General features: G+C 43.7%; 2 protein-coding genes across 5 annotated transcripts in view; both read right to left on the bottom strand.

Moving 5' to 3' along the window:
• The window catches only part of SLC25A18 (solute carrier family 25 member 18), a 30,304-nt gene extending 29,310 nt beyond the window's left edge, over positions 1-994 (bottom strand). For 2 of the 3 annotated variants that reach the window (XM_046012407.1, XM_046012408.1), the window contains exon 1: positions 608-993. The gene's annotated coding sequence lies outside the window, so the exon portion shown is untranslated. Of the gene's footprint in view, positions 1-607 lie in introns of all 3 variants that reach the window. The other variant, XM_046012410.1, reaches the window with a different exon arrangement.
• Positions 995-7,795: 6,801 nt separating this feature from the next.
• The window catches only part of LOC123945758 (cat eye syndrome critical region protein 2), a 171,367-nt gene continuing 155,195 nt past the window's right edge, over positions 7,796-23,967 (bottom strand). For both annotated transcript variants that reach the window (XM_046010613.1, XM_046010614.1), the window contains 6 exons: positions 22,860-23,248; positions 22,179-22,307; positions 21,149-21,995; positions 10,768-12,190; positions 9,047-9,158; positions 7,796-8,285 (listed from right to left, as the gene is read on the bottom strand). In XM_046010613.1, the coding sequence (XP_045866569.1) occupies positions 8,280-8,285; positions 9,047-9,158; positions 10,768-12,190; positions 21,149-21,995; positions 22,179-22,307; positions 22,860-23,248 (2,906 nt within the window). In that variant the 3' untranslated portion in view covers positions 7,796-8,279. The remainder of the gene's footprint in view (positions 8,286-9,046; positions 9,159-10,767; positions 12,191-21,148; positions 21,996-22,178; positions 22,308-22,859; positions 23,249-23,967) is intronic.

Genomic DNA, 23,967 nt, shown 5'->3' with positions numbered 1-23,967 from the left:
TCTAGCCTCAGAACCAGCACAATAGATTACGTGCCCACAGGAAGATAGCGGAGACCCACTAAGGAAGGCTGAGGTAGTGGGGCCAGCCCCAAGCATGCTCATTTCTGCAGGCCTATGCAGTCTGTAGGGAACACTCTTAGAACTACACCGGAGAGCAGGACTGAGGGTAGTCTGCCCTGTCTTCATCAGCGCAGTGTAGCCTAGTGGGAGGAGAACCAAGGCGAGAGGAAAGAGAGGAATTCAAGCTGCAGCAAGGATTCAGAGAAGACCATGGAGAGAGACTGCTGAATGGAAGGCCCCCCAGCTGACAAAACGCTGGCTCTGTGGGCCTGGCCTGTGCCACCAGGCCTGCCCAAATTATGGCTGATAGCACCCAGCCCTCCTGCAGTGACTACCTTGCAAAAAGGGAAGAAAAATATATTTCTACTACTTTAAGCAGTGTGTTCTTTTTAACCCTCTACTGTAGTCCAATTCTTCTGAATGGTTTTTCTCCTTTTACTATGAACTCTGAGCAGCAGCAGCAGCAGCAGCAGCTATTTTTTCCCCCTTTTCCACTATTAGTAATTAGGCAAGGTAACTAGGCACACAGCTGGTATTTAATACTTACTGAGAACTTGTGAATGAGTCAGTCAATCTTCATCTTAGTTCTTGGGGCACACACAGACCAGGCTTCACTTGAATGTCTCTGCCTTCCTACTGCAGACTTAATTCCTCCCCAAAGCGAAAACCTTGAATCCAATCCAAGGAACTGACTCCACCGCTATAAAAAATTCTATCTAGTGTTTAACTGGGTAGAATAGAGCTACTCCTTTCTTGTCATTCACTGTCCAGAATGAGGTTCAAATCCAAGATTCTAGGAGCAGGTAGTGCTTTTCCAAACCTGAAGACTTCTCAAAGGGATCTGAATTTATATGCAGGTCATGGAAGCAGAAGGGGGTTGGGATTTCAGCACACAATCGCCAAATCTGGGGATTTTCCAGCTGCCTTGTTGGTGGGTAGTTCACACTGAAGTTTTTTGCTATAACTGCCCAAGGAACTAGAGGAGTAAGCATTGGTAGCAGAAAGGGGACTAAAACAGATGCGCAGACATTCTCCTTTAAAAAACCCAAGGGAAAACCATGAGGCCAGGGAAACAGATCTGCAGGGCCCATCTACAGAGAACCCAAACCTCATTCCCAGTTGGCCTAGAATCCAGCCCCCCAGGAGAAAAGGTCCAATGGCATTTCTTCCAAAGGCAAGCCTTGCATAACATTTAATGACACAGGCCATTCACCTCGCCAGGAAGATTACAGGGTGAAGGTCGACCTCCAGGAGTCCAACCCTGGGTTATTCTCTCAGTTCTTTTAATACCACTCTCACAGGATGTAGATAATGGCAAAACTGAACCCCTAGAGGGGCCACTTGTTTATAAAATCAAGATCCCTTTCCTTCCTCAATGACAGGAATTAGAGACAGAAGACATTAACATTTAAGAAAAGAAGCGCTATGCTATGGATGTTTCCAAATGTCAAAAAGGAAAGTTCCACAGTTTTGAGACTAATCCTCGTTGTCTCCTTTTCCCTAAATCTTGCCCTGCCAGCTTTCTTTTCATGTAGCAATTTGAAGCAAGTGGCTCACTGAGTAGGGGGATTGTTGTGTGAGCTGTTACCTAAGGGCCTAACAAATGTTCACGTCAAATGGTTCCAAAAAAGGAGCTGGGTTAACAGCGCCTGCTGTACCAAGTTTTGGAACAGAAATGATCTGTGAAAGATACTTTGTTTTGGTCCCAAGGAGATAAATCTGGGAATATCCTAAAGGGCGCTCAGCTAAGACTGAAGTTCCTACTACAAAATAAATCACACCCTATCATTAGCTGAAACAGTCCCAAAATCCGGCCTTTGTTTAGTGAGGAATTCATGTCACAGCAGGAGTGGTTGCAGCTGGGAGTCCAGAAGTCAGGAATCAATCTCTTCATGCATTTTAAGGATGCGATACTAATACGCAGTGGGCAGAGCTGATGCTGAACAGGCCGGTTCACAACTGGCATGACAATGAAGGGAGCCAGGCCAGAACAGGGGCCAACCAGTGCAGAAGGAGGCACTGAAACACCATCTTACCAGCAGCCGATCAAATCTGGGGTTTACTAATGATTTTCACTTGGAGTTGATTTTTTAATAAAGGTATTAGTCAATAATAATATATCAACCGGGACACTTCAGGGGAGCCTGGGTGGCTCAGTCACTGAACAACTGACTCTGATTTCGGCTCAGGTCATGATCTCATGGGTTTTGAGAGTGAGCTCCGTGCTCAGTGGGGAGTCTGCTTGAAATTCTTTCTCTCCTTTTCCCTCTGCCCCGTTCCCTACTAGCCAGCTCTCCCTCTCAAATAAATCTTTAAAAAAAAATAGGGACAATCGAATACCACACAACTGGAGGTCAAGAGGGATCTGTCACATTCCCAGAAAGTGATAAACCTGTGTGAACAGAGATTTGGAAATTGGTACTATTTGTGGGTAGAATTTTTACAGAAGGGGATTATTTTCATAAGGCCAATTAAGCATAAAAAGGCCAGAAATTTTGGTGTCTTAGAACTACAACCAACTGATAATGATAGCTACTTTTTCTTTTTTTCAAGTAAGCCCTACCACCTGAAGTGGGGCTCAAACCCACCACCCCAAGATCAAGAGAGTCACATGTTCCATGACTGAGCCAGTCAGGTGCCCCAAGATGGCCACTTTATCCATTCTCTTTCTCCCCTGTAACAAAAACCTTCCTAGGAACTGGAAATAAAAACTAAATAAATGGGGCAGGCAGAAAGCAGCTGCTTACGCAGCTCTGTAGCTCCCACTTCTGGCCACGTGTAATTCATACAAGGCCCCAGGCTCCAGCTGCCTGGTGTCCCCTTATAAGCTGAATTTTTTACCTCCTGGACCCTAGTCCATCCAAGACTTTGGAAGGAGAGCAAAAGTAGTGTACACAGTGTGTAAAGGTGTATAACCAAGTGCTAGGGGTGTGTGGGTGGTACTGGGACAGGGCCAGCTGGGGACTACTTCATTCTTGACATTTGTGGAACAGCCAGCTGGTTTTAGTACTGCTCTGAGGTTCCCCGCAGAGCACAGCCCAGCCCAGCCTCACCTGCACAGGGCCCACCCCCACTGCCTGCCCCTACACTGCCCACCCACCTTGAGGGGAAACGGGCTGGCATGTTTTAGGTGGTGATGCTGGGGCCTAGTTCAAACCTTTGTCCCAAAGATAAAAGTGACACATGGACACACACAACTCACACGTATCAGAGCCTTGCTATTTTAAGAATGTACTTTATACAAAATAACCAGTTCATATGGAAATAAATCTACAGACCTCTGAAGATCAAAAAGCTTTTTAAAAAGTTCTTTTAAAAAATTATCCAAACACACAATATTGAACTAACTATTGAGGTAAGTGTCGCTCTCAGTGAAACAGGGAATCAGCAGACCACGACAAAATATACACAATATAAAAATAAATAGCATTCCCCTTTCCAGTACTGGCCAGGAAATTTCACACGGCTTTTGCAGCAGGAGCAAAGAATCCCTGACACTGTGTGCCGCAGGCTGGTGGAGACTGGCCTGGGCTCCCAGGAGCTGTGTGCAAGGCAGGAGAGTGAGGTACCTGAGTCCCAGCTAGGGAAAAGGGGTCACACGAAGGATACCGAATGGGGTTCAGCATTTCAATAACTTACTCAACATCCATACCCCCTGTTCCCAACCCCATCCCACCCTTTCCAAAAACACATGCAGGACAATTAGTTGGTTATCAGGCATTTCTACTTAAAAGTTCAGTCAGTCCCCTGGTACGCAGTGAGAGACAAAGACGAGCTGGGGAGATAGCCCCTCTAAATTTCTGGTTAGCAGAGACCTAAAAGCAGAGACAGGTAAACACCCAACCTGGAGACAAAGCTTGTATCACAGCTTCATGTAAGAGATGACATGCAGAAATGTTCACTCAAGTTCTGTTTTCCCAAATGAAAAGCAGGGCAAGACTTGGTGTCCTAAGGCTTCATATTACAGAGAGTCCAACCCACCAAAAAAGGAAAAAGGATTTATCATGCAGCAAATCTCAATCACATTCTTAGTTCCTAGACAGTTATGTGAGCCCAGGAATAAAAGCCTCTGCCTGCTCAAACCCAATTCCCAGTATTCTCACTGCAGTGTTGAACAGAAAGCTATTAGCTGGGACTGCATTCCAGAAACCCCCGAGGCGGAACAATCATTAAACTCACACATACATGGAGCTGACTTCCTCACTGGAGGTCCATGCAGAAGCTGGCAGGGGTGAGCGGACTGACACAGTCACAAGGTGGGGGTGGTAGCAATAATGCTCGAAAACTCTAAGCCTTCATTTCTTTGAAAGCATGTCAGCATTCTGACACTATGTAACTGTCCTTGTCTTGGGACTGCTCGGTAAGACTTGCTGTGAAATTTCAGATTAGGTAGGTCTTAAGAGCAGTATATTATTTATAGATTTGAATTTTCATTAAGGGAAAAAAGGGGAAGGAAAATTCAACCAAGTGGTATGGATCGAGAGCTTGTTTCTGACATTGGTGATGACTGCAACACTGGGATTTCGCACGTTATGGACAGCACTTTGCATCCTCTTTGACTCCAGGAGTTACCATAAATGATAATATAGCAGACACATGCCATGGGGTAATGACACCTATTAGTAATGAGAAGCATTTCCAAGGTCTGAGCACTAGGCCCCGGTGAATCGACGCTGAAAGCTGCGGTCTGAGTGAACAAAGGTACACACACCCCCTACAGATCTTCAGGTTTTCAGTGAACGTAAACATGAAGAGGAGCATGACAGAGTTTTGTCTTCTGAGAGCTTGGGCTCAGCAGGAATAAAAGAATCATGACTAAGAAGCTCATGTGCACTGACTGAACCAAACCAGTGTGATTAAGGAGAGGAAGAATGGCTTTAATTTTATTTTCAGAAGGTGGGACGGAAGAAGTTATATGAACAAGAATCTGCACATTTTGCCCTGACTCTTCACATGCATCTACCATAATAAATTTCAGCCAACAACTACTTTTTAAAAGAACAGACTCTGAGGGAAAAACAAACAACAAACCCAAACCAGAAACCTTTCAAAAAGCTTTACTTTTCTTTCTGGGTTGTTTATTCCTCCTGGGTCTTAGAGAAAAAGATCCTAACTTATTAACAATGCTAATAAAGGCTAGCCAGGACTGTTCAATCCAGACAGGTGTGTGAGTTTCCTCATTCCCCGTGGAGCCCAGCTCCCCACTCCTGGGGACTCCCGAGAGCTGACCACAGCATGCCATGTGAGAGTCCTCCCAGCCCGAAAGCGGACCATTTTTAGGACCTCCTCACACACTACTTTCTAGTTATAACATATCACACACCACCACCCCCTCATGGAGAAGAGGGCAAATGGATCTGCATCTGTTTAAGACACTTGGGAAGAGAAGTGCCAGAGGAGAAAGATAGGAGAGAAGACAAGGTCCTGCTTGGGAGAGGAGGGCTCAGCAGTTGCCAGCAGCTCCCCGGTCACATGTGCTCCTGCAGTCTTGCAGCTCCTGACTGCCTGAGGCAGATCTGCACCTCAAAGACCAGTCAAAGCTCAGGAGACAGCAGACAAGGGCTGAAGTGCTGGTACCTGTGATGCACGACCCAGCTCCCACATGGGGCATAATCAGGTTGGCAAGTCTGCTGTTGCCCCTGCTCCCAGTGTTATGATACAGTAGTTCAATTCTTGATATTGTTCTTCCTTAACATTTTCTCACCTCTCTATATACTAAGAAGGCTCAGGATAAAAGAATTGACTGATTACTTCCTATATTGTTCACAGCTTTTCTCTAGCAACAGGTAACGGGGTAAGGGGCTGGGAGAGGAGAAAAGGTTACCTTGAACGGGGGCGGGGGGGGGGTTGGGGGGGGAGGAAAATGGGCACAGATCAGCCCAACTATTGCTTATGGTCCACTCCTCCCCACACCCCAGGGTCCTTTAGCACAAAGCAATGCCTTCAACCTCAGCACCAGGGGAACAGGCCCTGTGGCTACTGTGCTCCCTGTCAGGCAGCAGCCAAAGGCCTCTCTCACACACTAATGTTCATGTGAGAAGATGAAGGCTGTCGGCGGCACAACGCTCCGGGTCTAGACCGACTCTAACTAGACCTGAGCCAGCTATCAAGACCAATTGGTCTTTCTCTCCTCCCTGCTTCTACACAGACACAAAAACAGGAGGAGTAATGCATCGGCCATGTGAACTTATCCTAGGCTCAAGAGCTGAACCATGTTTTTCCTACAGGGACAGTGCTGACCTCTTCATGCTTCCAAACCAGATCATGCCAGTGACAGCTTTCTAACCAGAATTAGGACCAAAGGAGAACACAGCCTCCAAACTCATTCCACTTAAAAAGCATACCAAATTTAAAACTGGAGTCTGTTACGAAAAATTCTGTATTTTTGCACATCACATCTTAAAGGCTCCTGTGTTCCCTATGCAACTCTCAATCCTGCTGAGCCATAAGCCACAGTGCCAGCTCAATAATCATTCCCTTATTTGTATGAGTTTCCTTTACACCGGAGCTGGTGTCTTGGGTTCCATCTGTATAACATGGATGTTTGCAGTTTGTTTCTTTTCCTAAATAGCATAGCAAACTTTAAACATGACAGTTCCATGTTTCATCAAGGATGCTGGAATTGGAGGGAAAGATTCTAATGGCCCCTCACAAGGCTGAATTTGTAAGAAACTAGGGCAGATTAATATTATATGGAAGCTTTTCTACTATCCCAAAGGCATGCTTAAAAATATGCTATTCTTTACAAAAACCTGTTAATTTCAGGGCATTTTTCCTTAGGTTTTTTTTTTTTTTTTTTTTTTCCCTTTGTGGGATATTCGAAGTTTAAAACAGGAGTCCTAACTTTGGTGGCATCTCAGCTAAAATCAAATACAGAATGCTAAACAAGAACAATCCAGTGTAATTCACTTCTAAAACCATAACAAAGTAATTTAATACTGTAGAATTGTTTCCTATCACAGATATGACAAATGAGTTCCAAGAACTTGTTCCTGAAAGCTATTTTAAATCACCATGACTTATTTTACTATGATTCACTTAACATGAATTAAAACTATATATACTGAGATATTCCTAAATTCAAACTGTAAATCTATAGAATACATTTTTCCTATTCAAAACTGTGCAATTTCTTTATTGATACTAACATATACAAACCTGAGTAGTCACTCCACAAAATGTGATTCGTGCCAGAAAGCTTTGTGTGATGTCTACCAGATCACAGGCCCAGCAGGTCTGTGAAGAGGATGATTCATTTTATACTCTAATAAGCAAAACACTCTAGTGATCCCAATTCCTGATACTGGTTTACAGCTATCCGGTAGGGCTGGTGGCAAATCAGGAAGGGCACTGCTCTCTGAAATCCAGGCTCTGGGCCACTGGATGAGAGGCAGACTGTCTTCTAGGCTGACGCTTCTGGGAGGCCGTGCGTGAGCACTCCGCCTCTAAACCGAGACACTCAACAGTCAGGGGGCAGTGCAACGGTACCCTCTCGGGCTGATTGGAAAGAAGGCCTTTAACGAACAAAGGACGGCTAGCCACTGAAAAAACAGTGACAATTTACAGGAGTAAACTTTTCCTACCCTCTTCTCCAGCTCCCGAAAGTATTCAGTGTGACATGATTGTAAACAGATAAGGATCACTCTAGTGCTGTGTGCCCACCACAGTTAGGACTTCCATTTCTTCCACATCCCCACCCACCCTTCCCACCTATGTACAATACATTCACCACCAACAACAAAAATTATTTTTAAAAGGCAACATGAAAATTCTGTAAACTGGACCCAGCTCCAAACACATTAATACTACGAGTAGTCCCTTCCCCAAATATATACCTGAGTTTAGCTGCTCATAAAAGTTTAGAAGCACCACTCCATTCTTAAGTGTGACCCCCACCCCCAAGTTTAAGATGATTTTCCCTGAACGAGAGTCTCAGGACTTAGAACAGCCATCACTAATTTCAGTTCATTTGTTCTTGACCATCAGACATACGAGAGATCCCCAACCAAGGACCTTTGCAAGCTGGTGTTAGTCTAAGGAGTATGCTTCTAAGGCTCCAGGAAAGGCTCCAGCTCTTGGTCGGCGAGATGGGATGCACTGTGAAGGGGTGTGGCAGGGTAACAGGAATAGAGATGGGCAGGGATCATTTCCCTAAATTCTCCATGTTCCAGTCTTCATGTGCAGCTTTCTGTTTCCTTGGGGTTTATTTCCTCCTTGGACTAGCTCTGAGAGACAATTAAAGACAATTAAGCAAAATTAACAACTGTGTTGTTTAAAGTAATTCAATAAGCCAAAGAGCTGTACATGTTCCTCTCCATCAGGGAAAGTGGCTTGGTCTTGTTTTAGCTGTCACATTTTACTTCCAGAGGGTGGGCTCTCAGGCTCCAGACCTCCGCCTGCAGACCCCCAACCTCAGCTCTCAGGAGCAGTAGGACTCCCCGCACACTAGGGGATGAAACTGATGTTGCTGATGACAATTACTTCACAGTGGTCAAGGAAGAGGGGGAAGTGAGACAGTGCATGGAGAGAGCCGGAACGCAGTGACTGGCACACAAGAAGCACTTGAAGGGAGCTACTTTTAAAAATCTGAATGTGTTGTCTCTCTCAGATGAAATAGGTGGAAAGAGATAAAAAAAATACAAATCTATCATATCAAAATAAATGCTAGTGGCCAATTTGGAAAAATGAGGCTTGAACAATCCCCAAACAGCTGGTTACCACAAGAAGAGAAACACATGGAAACAATACAGAAGCTACTTCCGAGGTGGTCATCTCGTTTTTTCCCCACTGTGGAATCCATTGGGAGCACGGGGCCCGAGTAGCCCTTTCTCCTTGGCTGGCAGTAGGACATGACGCACTTTCCAGTTCAAGGTCCTCTATTAACAGGACATCTTAAAAGATTTTCTCAGAGTCACGATAAACTCACAATGAACATTTCGTGTTCCCTGGAATCGCAACAGAAGTTCTAAGTTTTGATAATTTTTACCTGATCGAGAGGAAGTGTGGGGGGCTTATGTGGTGGTATCTCTTCCTGGGACGCTGCTGGTGCTGGGGTCTTTGGGAACGAGGACTGTGACTGGCCTGGATGCATTTGCATTCTATAGCCACAAGAAAAGAGCAGTTAAGAATTAATGAAGACATACTAATTAGAAAGGAAAGAGATACTTCAATTACAAAAATCTCAGGCAGATACTGCCTTAATTATCTAGGAATGAATCATGGAATTGATATGAGAAGAAAGTGACATTTTGTGCCCCCAGGTGTGATGCAGTCAGTACATGACACCACCTAGGAGGGCTCTTGACATGGGTTTAACTGGACTCCAAAAGGAGGGAACAATGAGAAGAATCCAAAATCTGGGACATCATACATGAGAACTAGCCTCGAATCTTTGAAAAACAAAATGGAACAAAACAAAGATAGAATCCACGTTGTAAATTAAGAGACTAAACAGAGCAACCAAATGTATTTACATTCATCTTACATGGATCTTGGCTGGCGGAGGGGAGATAAAACAAACACAGCTATAAAAGACATTTTGGGGACAACTGGAGAAATTAAATAAGGACTCTACATTAAACCACTATCAGTGCTATTTTCTGCAGGTGGAGTAACAGTTTGATATTGTGCTCCAGGAGAATGTCATTATCCCTAGCAAATGCAAGCAGTCATAAAGTCGGCAACTTACTTCCCAATGGTTTAAAAGAAAAGACAAAGAAACAAAACAAACATATTTAGTGAGGTATAAAATTAACATGGCAAAATGTTAAATGCAGAAGAGGTCTTGTAGGTAAGCTTAGGCTGGCACTGAAGAGGGGCACATTAGTGTGGGCACATTGGATGGTACTGTTTTTTTTTTTTTTTTAAATATTTTATTTTATTTATTTGACACAGAGAGAGAGAGATCACAAGTAGAGCAGCAGACAGAGAGAGAGGGGGAAGCAGGCTCCCTGCGGAGCAGAGAGCCCGATGCGGGACTCGATCCCAGGACCCTGAGACCATGACCTGAGCCGAAGGCAGCGGCTTAACCCACTGAGCCACCCAGGCGCCCCAATGGTACTGGTTTTGAGATTAGGCTTCATAACCTTAATGTAAACAACTTCATTCAAACATCTTTTATATATTACTAATTTGAAAATCTCCTGGATTACAGATCACCTCACTGAGTCTTAAAAACATCATTATTTGGAAAATTCTCAAGGAGACTGTATTTGACTTGTTTTACTTCTGGATAAACCTGTTTCTTTATTCAGTGTTGGGGGAGAAGTGAGAGTTAAGGGATAAATCCTGAACATTACAGATGACCTCCCTCAACCTCAAGGTTTGAGAAAGACCTATTTTACCTTGACCAGAGTATCTGAACTTAGCACCAATGCTGACACCTCTGCCTATGGCTCTCCAACCGTGGCTATGACGTTTCCAGTCTCAAAACTAACTGAACAGTCATTTACATGCCAGTTCACTTTCATGAGGGAAAAAAATGCCAAAGATAAAATCAGACTCTAGGGCAGCAACATTTCTATTACGTCTCTAGTTATCAAGGATTCCCATGCCTTCCTTGGACCCAGACCACTAAAGGTTATCACCTTCATTTCTAAGGCCATTTTTCTTTCTAAAACTAATATCTATTCTTTTCTCAGGAAAAAACCAAAACAAAACAACCCAACAAAAAACAAAAGCCAAGGAAACCATTTAATGTAATCTTACCCCGATGGTCTGTACATTTCCTGGAAAGGTCCCCTTATTCCACTTCCAGTGCCAATTTGTTCCATCATTACAGCTTGAAAGTGACCCAAGCCCTCTTCCTGGCAGCGATAGATGGGGCCTTCCTGAGAGAGGCCGTTGGGCTGGGCAGCCACTGGATGATGAGGCGGGTGAGCAGTCACGGGGGAAGAGTAAGCCCTGGGCTGGAAATGACTGGTGGGCCTCTGAGGTGTGTAAGGAGGCCCCGTCTGTAGCATCACACCATGAGGCTGGAAAGTTGATGAACCAAATCCCATACCTGAACTCAGAGGTGGAGGAGGAGTTCCATAAAGATACTCGCTTGCTGACAATGAGCTCTGCCGCTTAGTAGCTGCATTATGGTTGTCCAGGTCTAAAAACTCTTTGGGACTCTCTGGCCTCTCCATAGATTCATCCAACTTGTCTTCCTCTGGACCAGGATTCTGCCCATCAGTTGAGACTACTTTAGCAGCCACTGCATCCATTTGGGTTGGGGAAGTTAAGGCAGCATTCAGTGTCTCACAGCCTTGCAGATTAGCCAAGGTGCTCTTATCTGAGAAGAGGGGCCTTGGTGGGGGGGCTGGATTAGGTGGGAGCCCACTTGGACTTCCCGGGGGATGAAGATGTCTCTGCCAGTCAGAAAAGCCCTGTGGACACGGATAATAAGGAGTTCGCTGATAGTGATGGTAGGAAGGCTGAGGTGGTGACTGGTAGGAATACCTCATTCCTTGGTGGGGGCGATACCGGGGAAAGACTCCAGAATGAGGGTTGTTAGACTGAAAGCCCCTAGGGGGGAAATGCTGAGGATGGGATACTGAGGGTTTACTTCCCATCACAGGGCCCAAACCTTGCAGGCCTGGACTGATGTGGTAATGTGTAGCTGAATTTGGATATTCCAGGCCAGGCATGTACAAAGGGGAAAACTGGCTTACGGTGCCTCCCATCAGACTGGGGTCTGTGTTGGGAGGTGTGGCTGGGTTCTGCCTTGTACATGGCATGGTTTCTGGTAGCGTTTTGCCTCTGGGGCAGAGTGGCTTTTCTGAACCACTACCACCAAGGCCTTTCCCTTCTGAGCCACAAGGGGATGCTTCAACAATCAGTCCATTTTCGGGGAGAGCCCCTCTCTCTGCCAGAGTGGAGAGGTCTCGCATACACCCCTGTGCGGCTGGGCTGGTAGAGCCACTCTCCATGGGCCATGTGTTCTTGCTCTTTGTTGCCTTCCAGTTGTCGCCAGATTCTGAGGAGTCGCTTTTGAGCTCTGGGCCCTCTGTTTCCCTTTCTTGTGGTGAGCTCTGCCTGGTACAGTCGGTCTGCAAGGGAGGTGTAGGGTGAGGTAGCTGTTTGAGGTACACCCCCTCTGAAGCACCCATGTTTGGTGGTTTCTCCTCAAGCCCAGGCAAGGGATCTGCTGTAAGAAAAATGTAGAACAAAATAGTAATTCAGTAGCTGAAATGACAACACTGATGGGGATGGTAGTGAAAAGAACATGAAGGCAGTCAGACAGGGACAGGTGGGGCTGAGGTGGATATATGGCAATTCAAGCATCAGCTAAAAATTTTGAGAGTCCCTGAAAGGATTCATGATGTTGAGGCCTTTGTAAACTCCCCCTTATAGACCAAGAAGTAAGACCTAGCACCTCTATAGCTACTCATAGGGTCTGCGAAAGAATGGAGATGTCCCTGCCTCTCTCTTGCTGTGCTGTGAGCGTGAGGTAATTCAGGTACATGCATGTCCTTTATGGAGATACAATAAGAACCAGAACATGATGGATCTATATCAAGAGGGCTGCATCCTGACATCTGCCCCATCAGAACGTATGTTCCACAGCAGCACGGACTCTGTTTCCTTCCCCACCACTCTTTGTAGAAATTTACTACACACAAATAAATTAATTTACTAGGCTCAAATGCTTAATTACAAACTCAGGATTCTTTACATTGCTAATGTGTCAGACCAGAAATATGGTCTTATTTTATAATTTTTCAAGTAGAACAGAGCTGTTGCTCACGTGTGATCTAAATATAATTATAAAAACGGATGTAAAAACAGATCGTAAAGACAAGATTAAAGATTCATACATTACAACTTTTAAAGACCCACTAAAATCTCAGTCAACTAATGAACTAGTGCTGGTTGAAAAATCAAAGGTAAAAGTTATACAACGATATTTAAATCTACACTTCTCATTATTTTGTCAACATAAAACATGGAAACTAACAAATAGACTTATTCACAGTTTCATCAGAGGGTGAATTCCAGACCTTATTTGAAATCAGTATTAGACTGATTAGCTAGAGTTGGTGGTCACAAAACAGGCCTTCCCTCAAAACGAACACTTTTAAAAAGTAAGTCTGAGGGGCGCTGGGTGGCTCAGCTGGTGAAGCATCTGCCCTTGGCTCAGGTCCTGATCCCAGGGTCCTGGGATTGAGTCCCAAATTGGGTTTCCTGCTCTGTGGGGAGCCTGCTTCTCATTCTTTCTCTCAAATGAATAAATTAAAAAAAAAAAGAAAAAGAAGAAGAAAAGAAGGAAGTCAAGGTTGGGGAAGATGGCAGGGTAGGAGGATCCTAAGCTCATCTCCTCTCATGGATACAACCAGATAACTAGGTAACACCCATATCAGCATAAATAACCCAGAAAAAAACTTGAAAACTGTCAAAATGGACTCTCCATAGCTAAATGTAGAGCAGAGGCCACATCACAGAGGGTGTGAAGGACAGAGATGTTGTCAGGAGCCAAGTGGATCCTTGGGATTGTCCTCTGTGCACCAGCACAGAGAAGAGGGCAGAGGAGATCCCAAGCCAGGAACCCCAGGCATGGGGGAACTGAACGGTTAAAATCAATCCCTGTAACATTCGGCTTTGAAAACCAGAGGGGCCCAAGAATCTGGGGACTTATTAACACCTTATTAAAACTCAGTGGGGGCGCTGCCTGCCTGGCTCAGTGGGTTAAAGCCTCTGCCTTCAGCTCAGGTCATGATCTCAGGGTCCTGGGACCAAACCCTGCATTGGGCTCTCTGCCCGGCAGGGAGCCTGCTTCCTCCTCTCTCTCTGTCTGCCTCTCTGCCTACTTGTGATCTTTGTCTGTCAAATAAAAAAATAAAATCTTAAAAAAAAAAAAAAAACACCAAAAAACTCAGGGGGCTCAGCTCAGTGAGAGCTAGGATGGTAGAGTCCCTGCCCTTCAAGAGACAGTACAACAGTGCCACTGAGGTTGAGCATAGAAGCAGCAGTGTGAAAAATACCTGACATATGTGGAAAGGAGATTTATTTACTAGTGAGTGTATATTGGAGGGGCAGGGATCTTTGGGAGACCTCTCTAAGAACAAAAGAGCTGGCCGACACCATTTTCTCCTCTGCTCCCAGCCTAGATAAATGGACACCTGAAGGAACCAGTGCAGGGCCAACACTGGTTACAGAGCGAACAGTTTGCCTCTCCCCAACGTTCTCCTACAGAAATACCGCCTCCATCCAAGCCTGGGCAGCTGCAGTGCTCTTCTGCAATGGACTGATGCAGAGCTTCCTGACACTCCATGGGCCTGTTCCCGCATTTTCCTGTTGACTTGGCACCTCCAATATGCCCTTGGCTGGAGCCCACCCAAAGCAGTGCTGCAAGCCTGGAGAAGTGCAAGCAGCCAGGACAAGGACCAGCACCCCTGCAGAGAGACTCCTTCCCTGGAGAGAGGGTAAGATAACCACACATAACAATGCCACCGAGGCCCCCTGCACTGGGCAGGGGGCAGACAGCTATTTTGACTGAAAGCCATCCCCACCAATGAAAGCTTCTTGGAGGACAACACATGGAAAGCACCCAGCAGTTTGGTGCTACCTCACCTCTGGCAAATGCCTGGTCTGACTCAACTCAAGCCCAGGGTGGCGCCAGACTGGCCCACTAACAACACAGGGATCAAACCCTGCCCACAAAAGGCAAACAGAGCCACTGCACATGACTGGACTGAAAGCAAATGTGGCTCACTCACAACAGCAGGGTGCACACAACACACACAGGAGAAACCCCTGAAGTGCCAGGTTCTGAACAGGGGTTTGCACTTCACAAGGCCATTACTTCCAAGAGCAGAGGACACAGCTGATTTTCCTAACATACAGAAACAGACACAGAGATTCATATAAAATGAAGAGATGAGGAGTATTGTCCCAAAGGAAAGATCAGGACAAAAATCACAGCAAGAAAACAAAATGAAATGGAAGTAAGTAATATGCCTGATAGAGAATTTAAAGTAATGGTCACAGAGATTTTCACTGGACCTGAGAAAGGAGTGGAGGACCTCAATGAGACCCTCAAGAAAGCTAGAAAACAAAAAAGAACAAATCAGAGATAAAGAACACAATAATTGAAATTAAAAATACACTACAGTGGATTAATAGTACACTAGAGGAAGAAGAAAGAATCAGAAACTTGCAAGACAGAATGCGATTAAACTGAATAGGTGAAAAAAAAAAGAAAACAGACTTAGAGAACTCAGTGACAACCATTACATGTAATAATAATGACATTATATGGATCCCAGGAGAGAATAGGGGGAGGAAAATTATTTTGAAGAAATAATAGCTGAAAACTTCCCAACTCTGGGAAGGAAACAGAAATCCAGATCCAGGAGGCACAGAGATACCCCAACAAAATCAACTCCAGGAGGTCAACATGAAAACACACAGGAATTAAAAAGACAAACATGTAGTGAGAAAGAATTTTTAAAGTAAGAAAGACAAAAAGAAAATAGTTACAGAAAAGAGAAACCCTGTAAGACCATAAGCTCATTTTTCAGCAGAAACTTTACAGGCTAGAAGGGAATGACAGGATAGTACTGAAAGTGCTGAAAGAAAAAAACACCAGCAGCTAAGAATTCTTTATCCATTCAGACTAGGAGAGATTCCCTGACAAACAAAAGTTAAAGGAATTCAACACCACTACACCAAACCTATCAGAAATGTTAAAGGGAACTCTGAGTGGAAAGGAAGACCATAAGCAGGAATAAGAAAAGTAGGAACACAAAAGCAGTAAAATGATCTACAAAAATCAGTCAAGTGATTCATAAAATAAAAGAATATGAAGTATGACTCAATATGCCTAAAACCTGGGGGAGTTGTGGAGGCATGGTGGCAATAAAGAACAGGTTCAAACTTAAGTGACCATCAGCTTAATACAGACTGCTATATGCAGAAGATGGAATATAAATACCTAATAGTAACCACAGATCAAAAATCAGTAACTGATATGCAAAAAATACAGAGAAAGGAATCCAAGTATATCAGTACAGAACACCAGCAAACCATGAAAGATAGCAAGAGAAGAAAGGAACAGAGAACTACAAATATATTCATAAAACAAGTAATAGTATCATTATGTATATACCTATCAATAACTACTCTGAATGTAAATGGACTAAATGTTCCAATCAAAAGATACAGGGTGATGTAATGGATTAAAAAAAAAAGACCCTTCTATATGGTGCCTATGAGAGACTCATTTCAGAGTGAAAAACATGCAGACTGAAAGAAAAGGGATGGAGAATTTATCATGCAAATGGATGTCAAAAGAAACCCGAGATAGCAATATTTTAATCAGACAAGATATATTTTATTTTTTTAAAAAGATTTTTATTTATTTATTTGACAGAGAGACAGCAAGAGAGGGAATACAAGCAGGGGGAGTGGGAGAGGGAGAAGCAGGCTTCCCGCTGAGCAGGGAGCCTGATTTGGGGCTTGATCCCAGGACCCTGGGATCATGAACTGAGCCTAAGGCAGCTGCTTAATGACTGAGCCAGCCAGGCACACTGACAAAAAAAACTTTAAACAAAGACTGTAAAAAGAAAAAAAGAAGGACACTGCAAAATCATAAAGGGAAGATTCAACAAGATGTAGCAATAGTAAATATTTATGTACCAAACATGGGAGCACCGAAATACATAAAGTCGCTAATAGCAAACATATAGGAAGTAATGGATAGGAATATAGTAATAGCAGGGGAATTTCACACCCTACTTATATCAATGGACAGATCATCCAAACAGAAAATCAACAAGGAAGGAGTGCTTTTATTTTGTTTTTTAGAGTTGGGGAGAGGCAGAGGGACAAAGAATCTTGGGTGGATTTTTTTTTTTTTTAATTATTTGAGAGAGAGAAAACAGAAACGAGTGGGGACAGAGGCTGAAGGACAGGGAGAAGCAGACTCCTTGATGAGCACAGAGCCGGATGCTGGGCTTGATCCCAGGAACCTGCAATCATGACACGAGTCAGAGGCTTAAGTGACTGACCTACCAGGTGCTTCTCGACAGAGAGAATCTTAAGAAGGCTCCATACCCAGCAGTGAGCCTGATACCAGGCTCGATCTCACTACCTAAAGCTGAAATCAAGAATCACCCAGGTGTCTGGCCAGTGGCTTTTTGAATGACATAACATCCAGATCTAATTGATACATTTTAAACATTCCATCCTAAAACATCAAAATACATACTCCTTTCAAGTTCATATGGAACATTCTCCAGAAGAGATCAAATGGTAGGTCACAAAACAAATCTCAACAAATTTGAAAAGACTGGAGTCATACCATGCATCTTTTCTGATCATAACATTATCAAACTAGAAATCTACCACAAGAAGAAATCTGGAAAGAACAAAAGTACATGGAGGTGGGACACCTGGGTGGCTCAGTTGGTTAAGGGTCTGCCTTCAGCTTGGGTCATGATCCCAGGGTTCTGGGATCAAGTCCCACACTGGGCCCCCTGCTCAGCTGGGGGCCTGCCTCTCCCCCTGTCCCTCCCCCCACTCATCCTCTCTCTCTCTAATAAACAAAGAAAATCTTAAAAAAAAAAAAAGAGCACAGATATTGTTAAGATTTCCATGTCACCCAAAGCAATCTATAAATTCAATACAATCTCTATTAAAACACCAACAACATTTTTCACAGAACTAGAACAAATGATCCTAAAATTTGTATGGAACCACAAAAGACCCCAAATAGGCAAAGTAATCAGGACAAAGAAAAACGAAGGTAGAGCTGTCCCAGTCCCAGATATCAAGCTATACTACAAAGTGGTCATAACCAAAACAGAATCATAGTGGCACAAAAAAAGACACATAGATCAAGGGAACAAAACAGCCCAGAAATGAACCCACAATTATATGGTCAATTAATCCTTCACCAAAGAGGCAAGGATATGCAATGTGAAAAAGAGAGTCTCTTCAACAAATGGTGCTCAGAGAACTGAACAACCACTTGCAAAAGAGGATAGACAGGTCTCCAGAGGCAATGGAAACAAAAGTAAAAATTAAGTATGGGGACTACATGAAAATAGAAAGATTCTGCATAGCAAAGAAAATAATCAATAAAACTAAAAGGAAACAGAGGAAGACATTTGCAAATGACATATCTGATAAAGGGTTAATATCCAAAATATATAAAGAACTGGTAGAACTCAACACCCCAAACCCAAATAATCCAATTAAAAATGGGCAGAAGACATGAACATGCATTTCTTCAAACAAGACATTTAGATAGCCAAAGGACACATGAAAATATGCTCAACATCACTTATCATAAAGGAAATGCAAATTGAAACCACAATGAGATATCACTTCATACCCATCAGAATGGCTAAAATAAAAAAAACCATAAGAAACTAAAAATGTTGGTGAGGATGTAGAAAAAAATGAACCCTTGGACACTGTTGGTGGAAATGCAAACTGGTACAGCCACTCTAGAAAACAGTATTGATGTAACTCAAAAAAAAATAAAAATAGAATTAGCATACGATCCATTAATTCCACTACTGGGTATTTATCCAAAGAATATGAAACACTAATTTGAAAAGGTTTATATGCATCCCTATGTTTACTGTAGCACTATCTACGCTAGTCAAGATATGGAAGCCCGGGTCTACTAAAAGATGGATGAAGAGGTAGTATGTATACACAATGGAATATTACTCAGCCACAAAATAATGAATGTTGCTACTTGCATCAATGTAGATGAAGGGTATAGTGCTAAGTGAAATAAATCAGTCAGATAAAGACAAATACCATATGATTTCACTCATACATGAAATTTAAAAACAAAACAAAACAAATGAACAAAGAAAAAGAGAGACAAACCAAAAACAGACTCTTAACTACAGAGAACAAACTGGTGGTTACCAGAGGGGAGGCAGTGGGAAGATGGGTGAAATAGATGATGGAGATTAAGAGCACACTTATCACGAGGAGTACTGAGTAATGTATTCAAGTGCTGAATCACAGTAACTCTGTATGTTAACTATAGTGGAATTATAGTTTAAAAAAAAAGTATTAGTACATAGCTAAATAAATAAAAACAAAAACTAATTCTGAGTTCTAGGCCTACCATCAATTTTAGGTGGACTATTCATATCTGATAAAAGATCAGTCTTCATTTTTTTAAATGATTTTATTTACTGAGAGTGAATATGAGTGCAAATGGGGGGAGGGGAAGATGGAGAGATTCTAAAGCAGAGTCCATGCTGGGCACAGAGCCTGACACAGGGCTTAACCTCATAACCCTGAGATCATGACCTGACCCTAAATCACAAGTCAGATGCTTAAGTGACTGAGCCACCCACATGCCCTTCTCCAGTTATATATTGAAAAAAATAATATACATGGTGGACATCTATCCTAGAAAGAAGCACTAATTACAAATAGTATTCATCTTCTCAATTTTCAGGTTAATCTCTCACCCTTTTTAAAGATTTTATTTACTTATTTGAGAGACAACAAGAGAGTAAAAGAGAGAGAGAGCACAAGCAGCGGGGAGGAGCAAAGGGAGAAGCAGATCCCCAATGAGCAGGGAGTATGACATGGGGCTTGATTCCAGGACCTGGGGATCATGACCTGAGCCTAAGGTATTTCTAAGAAATCCCTTCAAGCTTTGCTTCTTAGTAGCTACAAACATGTGTCCCAGGAATAGAATAATGGAAATAATTAGACTTTAAGTACTGAAAACTTATCCTATAATGATAATGTTTAAGATAGTCATTTTTTTTCTTTTTTTTTTTTTTTAAAGATTTTATCAATTTATTTGACAGAGAGAGATCACAAGTAGACAGAGAGGCAGGCAGAGAGAGAGAGAGAGAGGGAAGCAGGCTCGCCGCTGAGCAGAGAGCCCGATGCGGGACTCAATCCCAGGACCCTGAGATCATGACCTGAGCTGAAGGCAACGGCTTAACCCACTGAGCCACCCAGGCGACCCAAGATGGTCATTTTCTTAATTAATTTTTATTTTTATTTATTTTTAAAAAGATTTTATTTATTTGACAGACAGAGATCACAAGTAGGTAGAGAGAGAGGGGGAAGCAGGCTCCCCGAAGAGTAGAGAGCCCGATGTGGGGCTTGATCCCAGGACCCTGGGATCATGACCGGAGCCAAAGGCAGAGGCTTTAACCCACTGAGCCACCCAGGCACCCCTCTTAATTAATTTTTAAATTTTTAAATAAACATATAAAGTATTTTTATCCCCAGGGGTACAGGTCTGTGAATCGCTAGGTTTACACATTTCACAGCACTCCCCATAGCATGTACCCTCCCCAATGTCCATAACCCCATCACCCTCTCCGGATCCCCCTCCCAAGAGTGTCATTTTTAAAGGCACTTTGATGATGTAGTGGTTGAGAGCATGGATGCTGGATCTAGTGGGTCTGGATACAAATCTCAGCTCTATCACTTACTAGCGAGTTGAAGGCAAAGAGCTTTGTGCCTCAGATTTTCCATCTGTGTAAACAAGTGTAATATAACAGCAGCAAGGGGCGCCTGGGTGGCTCAGTGGGTTAAGCCTCTGCCTTCGGCTCAGGTCATGGTCTCAGGGTCCTTGGATCGGGAGGCGGGGAGCCTGCCTCCCTCCTTCTCTGTCTGCCTCTCTGCCTACTTGCAATCTCTCTCTGTTAAAAAAAAAAAAAAAAAAAATGCAGCAGCGGGGTGCCTGGGTGGTTCAGTAGGTTAAAGCCTCTGCCTTCGGCTCAGGTCATGATCTCAGGGTCCTGGGATCGAGCCCCACATTGGGCTCAGCAGGGAATCTGCTTCTTCCCTCTCTCTCTGCCTGCCTCTCTGCCTACTTGTGATATCTCTCTCTATCAAATAAATAAAATATTAAAAAAAAAAAAAGAAGCAAACTCAAAGCGCGTTCTGAGAACTGATTTACTCTATCTACAAGTCTCAAGAACAGTAAGGACTACATCACTACCAGAAATCCTTTCAGATCTCTGGACCAATACTATGATTCGCTCAACCCTGAATGAGTAGTTCAAGAAACTAGAAAGAAGTTTGACAGTCTTGGTAAAAAAGATTCCTCATGAATTAATGGTTTAAATGTTAGACATCAGACAAAAATGATGATGTAAATTACCTCGGTCATTCTCAGGCTCTTGTGTTTCACTGCTATCCTGTGTCCTCCCAGGGTTCCCCAAGGTAGGCTTGGGGGCTGACACACTTACTGATGTCGAGTGAGCTACCTGTGAAAAAGGGCCAGGTAAATGGGGGGGTGTAGGCTGTCGGGGGTGGTAAGGCACACCTGGTGGGCAAACTCGGGAAGAGAGCTGCTGCATGGCAATCATCTCTGGGCTGTCCATCATGGAGTCCCCTCCTTGCACCCCCCGCAGAGCATGGGCAGGTGCTCCAAAAAGAGAACTTGGTGTTGGGGCTGGAGGTGGCTGTAACCGATGTCCACCAGATTTACAGGGTGGTCGCATATACCCTGAAGAAGCAACTCCATGAGGTAGAAAACTTGATTGTTCAGTCCACTGGTTTGGGGGAAGAGCAGGTCTCATCACTCGGGAATCCATCATATGACCAAGAGCTCGAGGCTGGTGAGAGGGTCCTGGCCCCATGGGGGGCTTCTCATCTGTGCCCAAGGGTCCTGTGTTTGTAGCACCATGGTTTCCATTCCAGACAGCGGTGTGTACTCGATTCAGGTACTTGTACGATCGGTACATGTGGCTCGGAGGAATTTCTGAGCTTTCAGGAAAGTCTGGGGGTCGGGCTGGAGCCCCACCATGCCTGGGAGGAATAAATCCTGACTGGAATTGAGTCGGAGGATAAATATTTCCATCCTGACTAGTGCCACCCATCTGTCTAAGCTGCAAGGATCCAGAATGTGATCCCACATTACTTAGGTGTGTCAGCCCCCCACACACTTGCTTCTCTTCTGGAGTGCCTAGCCTGGGTCCTCGGTGGTTGTTAATTCCAACTGGAGGCTGGCAACAAGAAAACAGAAGGAAGCAGAGATTAGTAGATCCACAGAATAAAGTGCTTAATCTACAATAACAGACTCTAAATAATGGAAGATAATGAATTAAATTTAACCTGGTAAGAGACTGTATTTCTGAAGTGTATCTGTGAAGCCCTTTGCATTCGTGTATTCTGAGTAGGCTGCTTACCTGCACAGCAAAAGGCTGATGCTGCTGTATAGGTTCTCCAGGGTGTGGTTCTGGGACCCTAGAGGAGACATATAAATTGGCAGGATCTGATCCTCGAAGAGGGCCAAATGTTCCTGGTACTGCTGGCCTCTGGAGAGTGTTGAGTAAAGGCAGGAGGAGAGGGTAAAAAAGAGAAAGCACAGAAGACATTAGGTAGAAAACAAGGCCGTTCCTGCAGAATGCTAGCATATAGGCTCACCCATATCGGGGCTAGTTCTGGGGCCCAAAGCTATCTCTCACTGCAGGACAGAAAAAAAAACAGGTGTTTCTTAATCTTTTTCCTTAGTGCCTCTTCCCCAAGAGCCTTGTAAGCCAATTTTTCCCCAACGCCCCCTCCACATGAAATTTTAATTGCATAGATATGCTGTATATTTCATGTACTATGTGTATTTCTGTGCTTTGTACAGGAAAAGAGTTTTTAAAATCCCCACTTCTGCCTACCTTGAGAGTGCATCAGACTGACTAAAAGAAAGAAGATTTAAAATAAGAGGAAGAATGAATAAAGAAAGGACAGGTGAGGAGAGACAAAATCATCCATATATGGAAAGATTACTTTGGAAAAGAAACTAATTAATAAGGCTTCACTTCTGTTTGAATTCACGAACTAGTGAAACTACTGTTGAATTTTAAGCTATTCCTTACCATCTGGTTTAAAAGGGGTGCCTGGTTAGGCATCCCACCATAATGTAGGGGACGAGAAAAGCCTCGGCCATTTGAGGTGCCCACCTCCCGAGGGAGTTGTGTGGAACTGCTGCTTTGATTATCCCCAGAAGAGGAAGTTCTGCGGGCAGGTGGCAAGGACTTTCCTCCATTCTCCACGGGCTGCTGTTTCTTGCTCGGCCCTTCAGAGTCCCTGGAGCGGGTCCAAACATGGCTTCCACCACTTCGCCCAGCCCGGCTCCGCCTCTTCTCTCGCTTTTCATCCTCTCTGATCCAAAACTCTTCATCTGTGTCTCCATCTTCACCAGGAAAATGCTTCATCATTGCCCGATGGAAACACCTCTCTAAATTATCAGACATCTTGGTATATTCTATGGGAAGATACAGGATTGACTTCCAGACAGAGCTTTTATAGGACATAAAAGACAATTCTCTTACCAACAAACAATAAAAGATGCCTTTTGGGTAAACTCTGGAGCTTAATTCAACTCAAGTAATATTAGGTTGTGCAGCTACGGACACAAGATGAAGATACTGTTTTTGCCCTAATAGGCTCTAGGCTGTATGGCTGGCATCAGATTCTTAACTTAAACCAAGACAGATTTAATTCTTCAAGGCTAAATCACAGCATTATTAAACACAGTCACTGAAACTACTAAGTTTTGTCTTTTTTTTTAAAGACTTATTTATTTGAGAGGGAGAGTGAAACTAGGGGAGGGAGCGGGAGAGAGAGAATCTTAAGCGGACTCTGCTGAATGCAGGGCTGCATGCGGGGCTTCATCTCATGACCCCTTAGATGATAACCCTAACCCTGACCCAGAATCAAGAGTCAGGTCCTTAACTGACAGAGACACCCATGTGTCCCAAAGCTGCTTAGTTTTTAAGCTAAAGCATTTGAGCTACTGTATAAATGAGTACACGTTTCTATACTTGGAGTCATACATTCTTTGTAATTAGAGATCTACTCTGTGAACTTCTCAAGATGATTTAAGAATCTAGGGTCAGTCTGGTCAGTAGTTAGCGGTCTCTGTTTAAGGAAGCGCAGTACAATCTAAGTCCAGCCTGGTCTCTATGATAATGAAAAATAACC

This window comes from Meles meles, chromosome 7, assembly GCF_922984935.1.
Source record: "Meles meles chromosome 7, mMelMel3.1 paternal haplotype, whole genome shotgun sequence".
Classification (NCBI taxonomy): domain Eukaryota; kingdom Metazoa; phylum Chordata; class Mammalia; order Carnivora; family Mustelidae; genus Meles; species Meles meles.
This window is presented reverse-complemented; position numbering and strand designations above follow the sequence as displayed.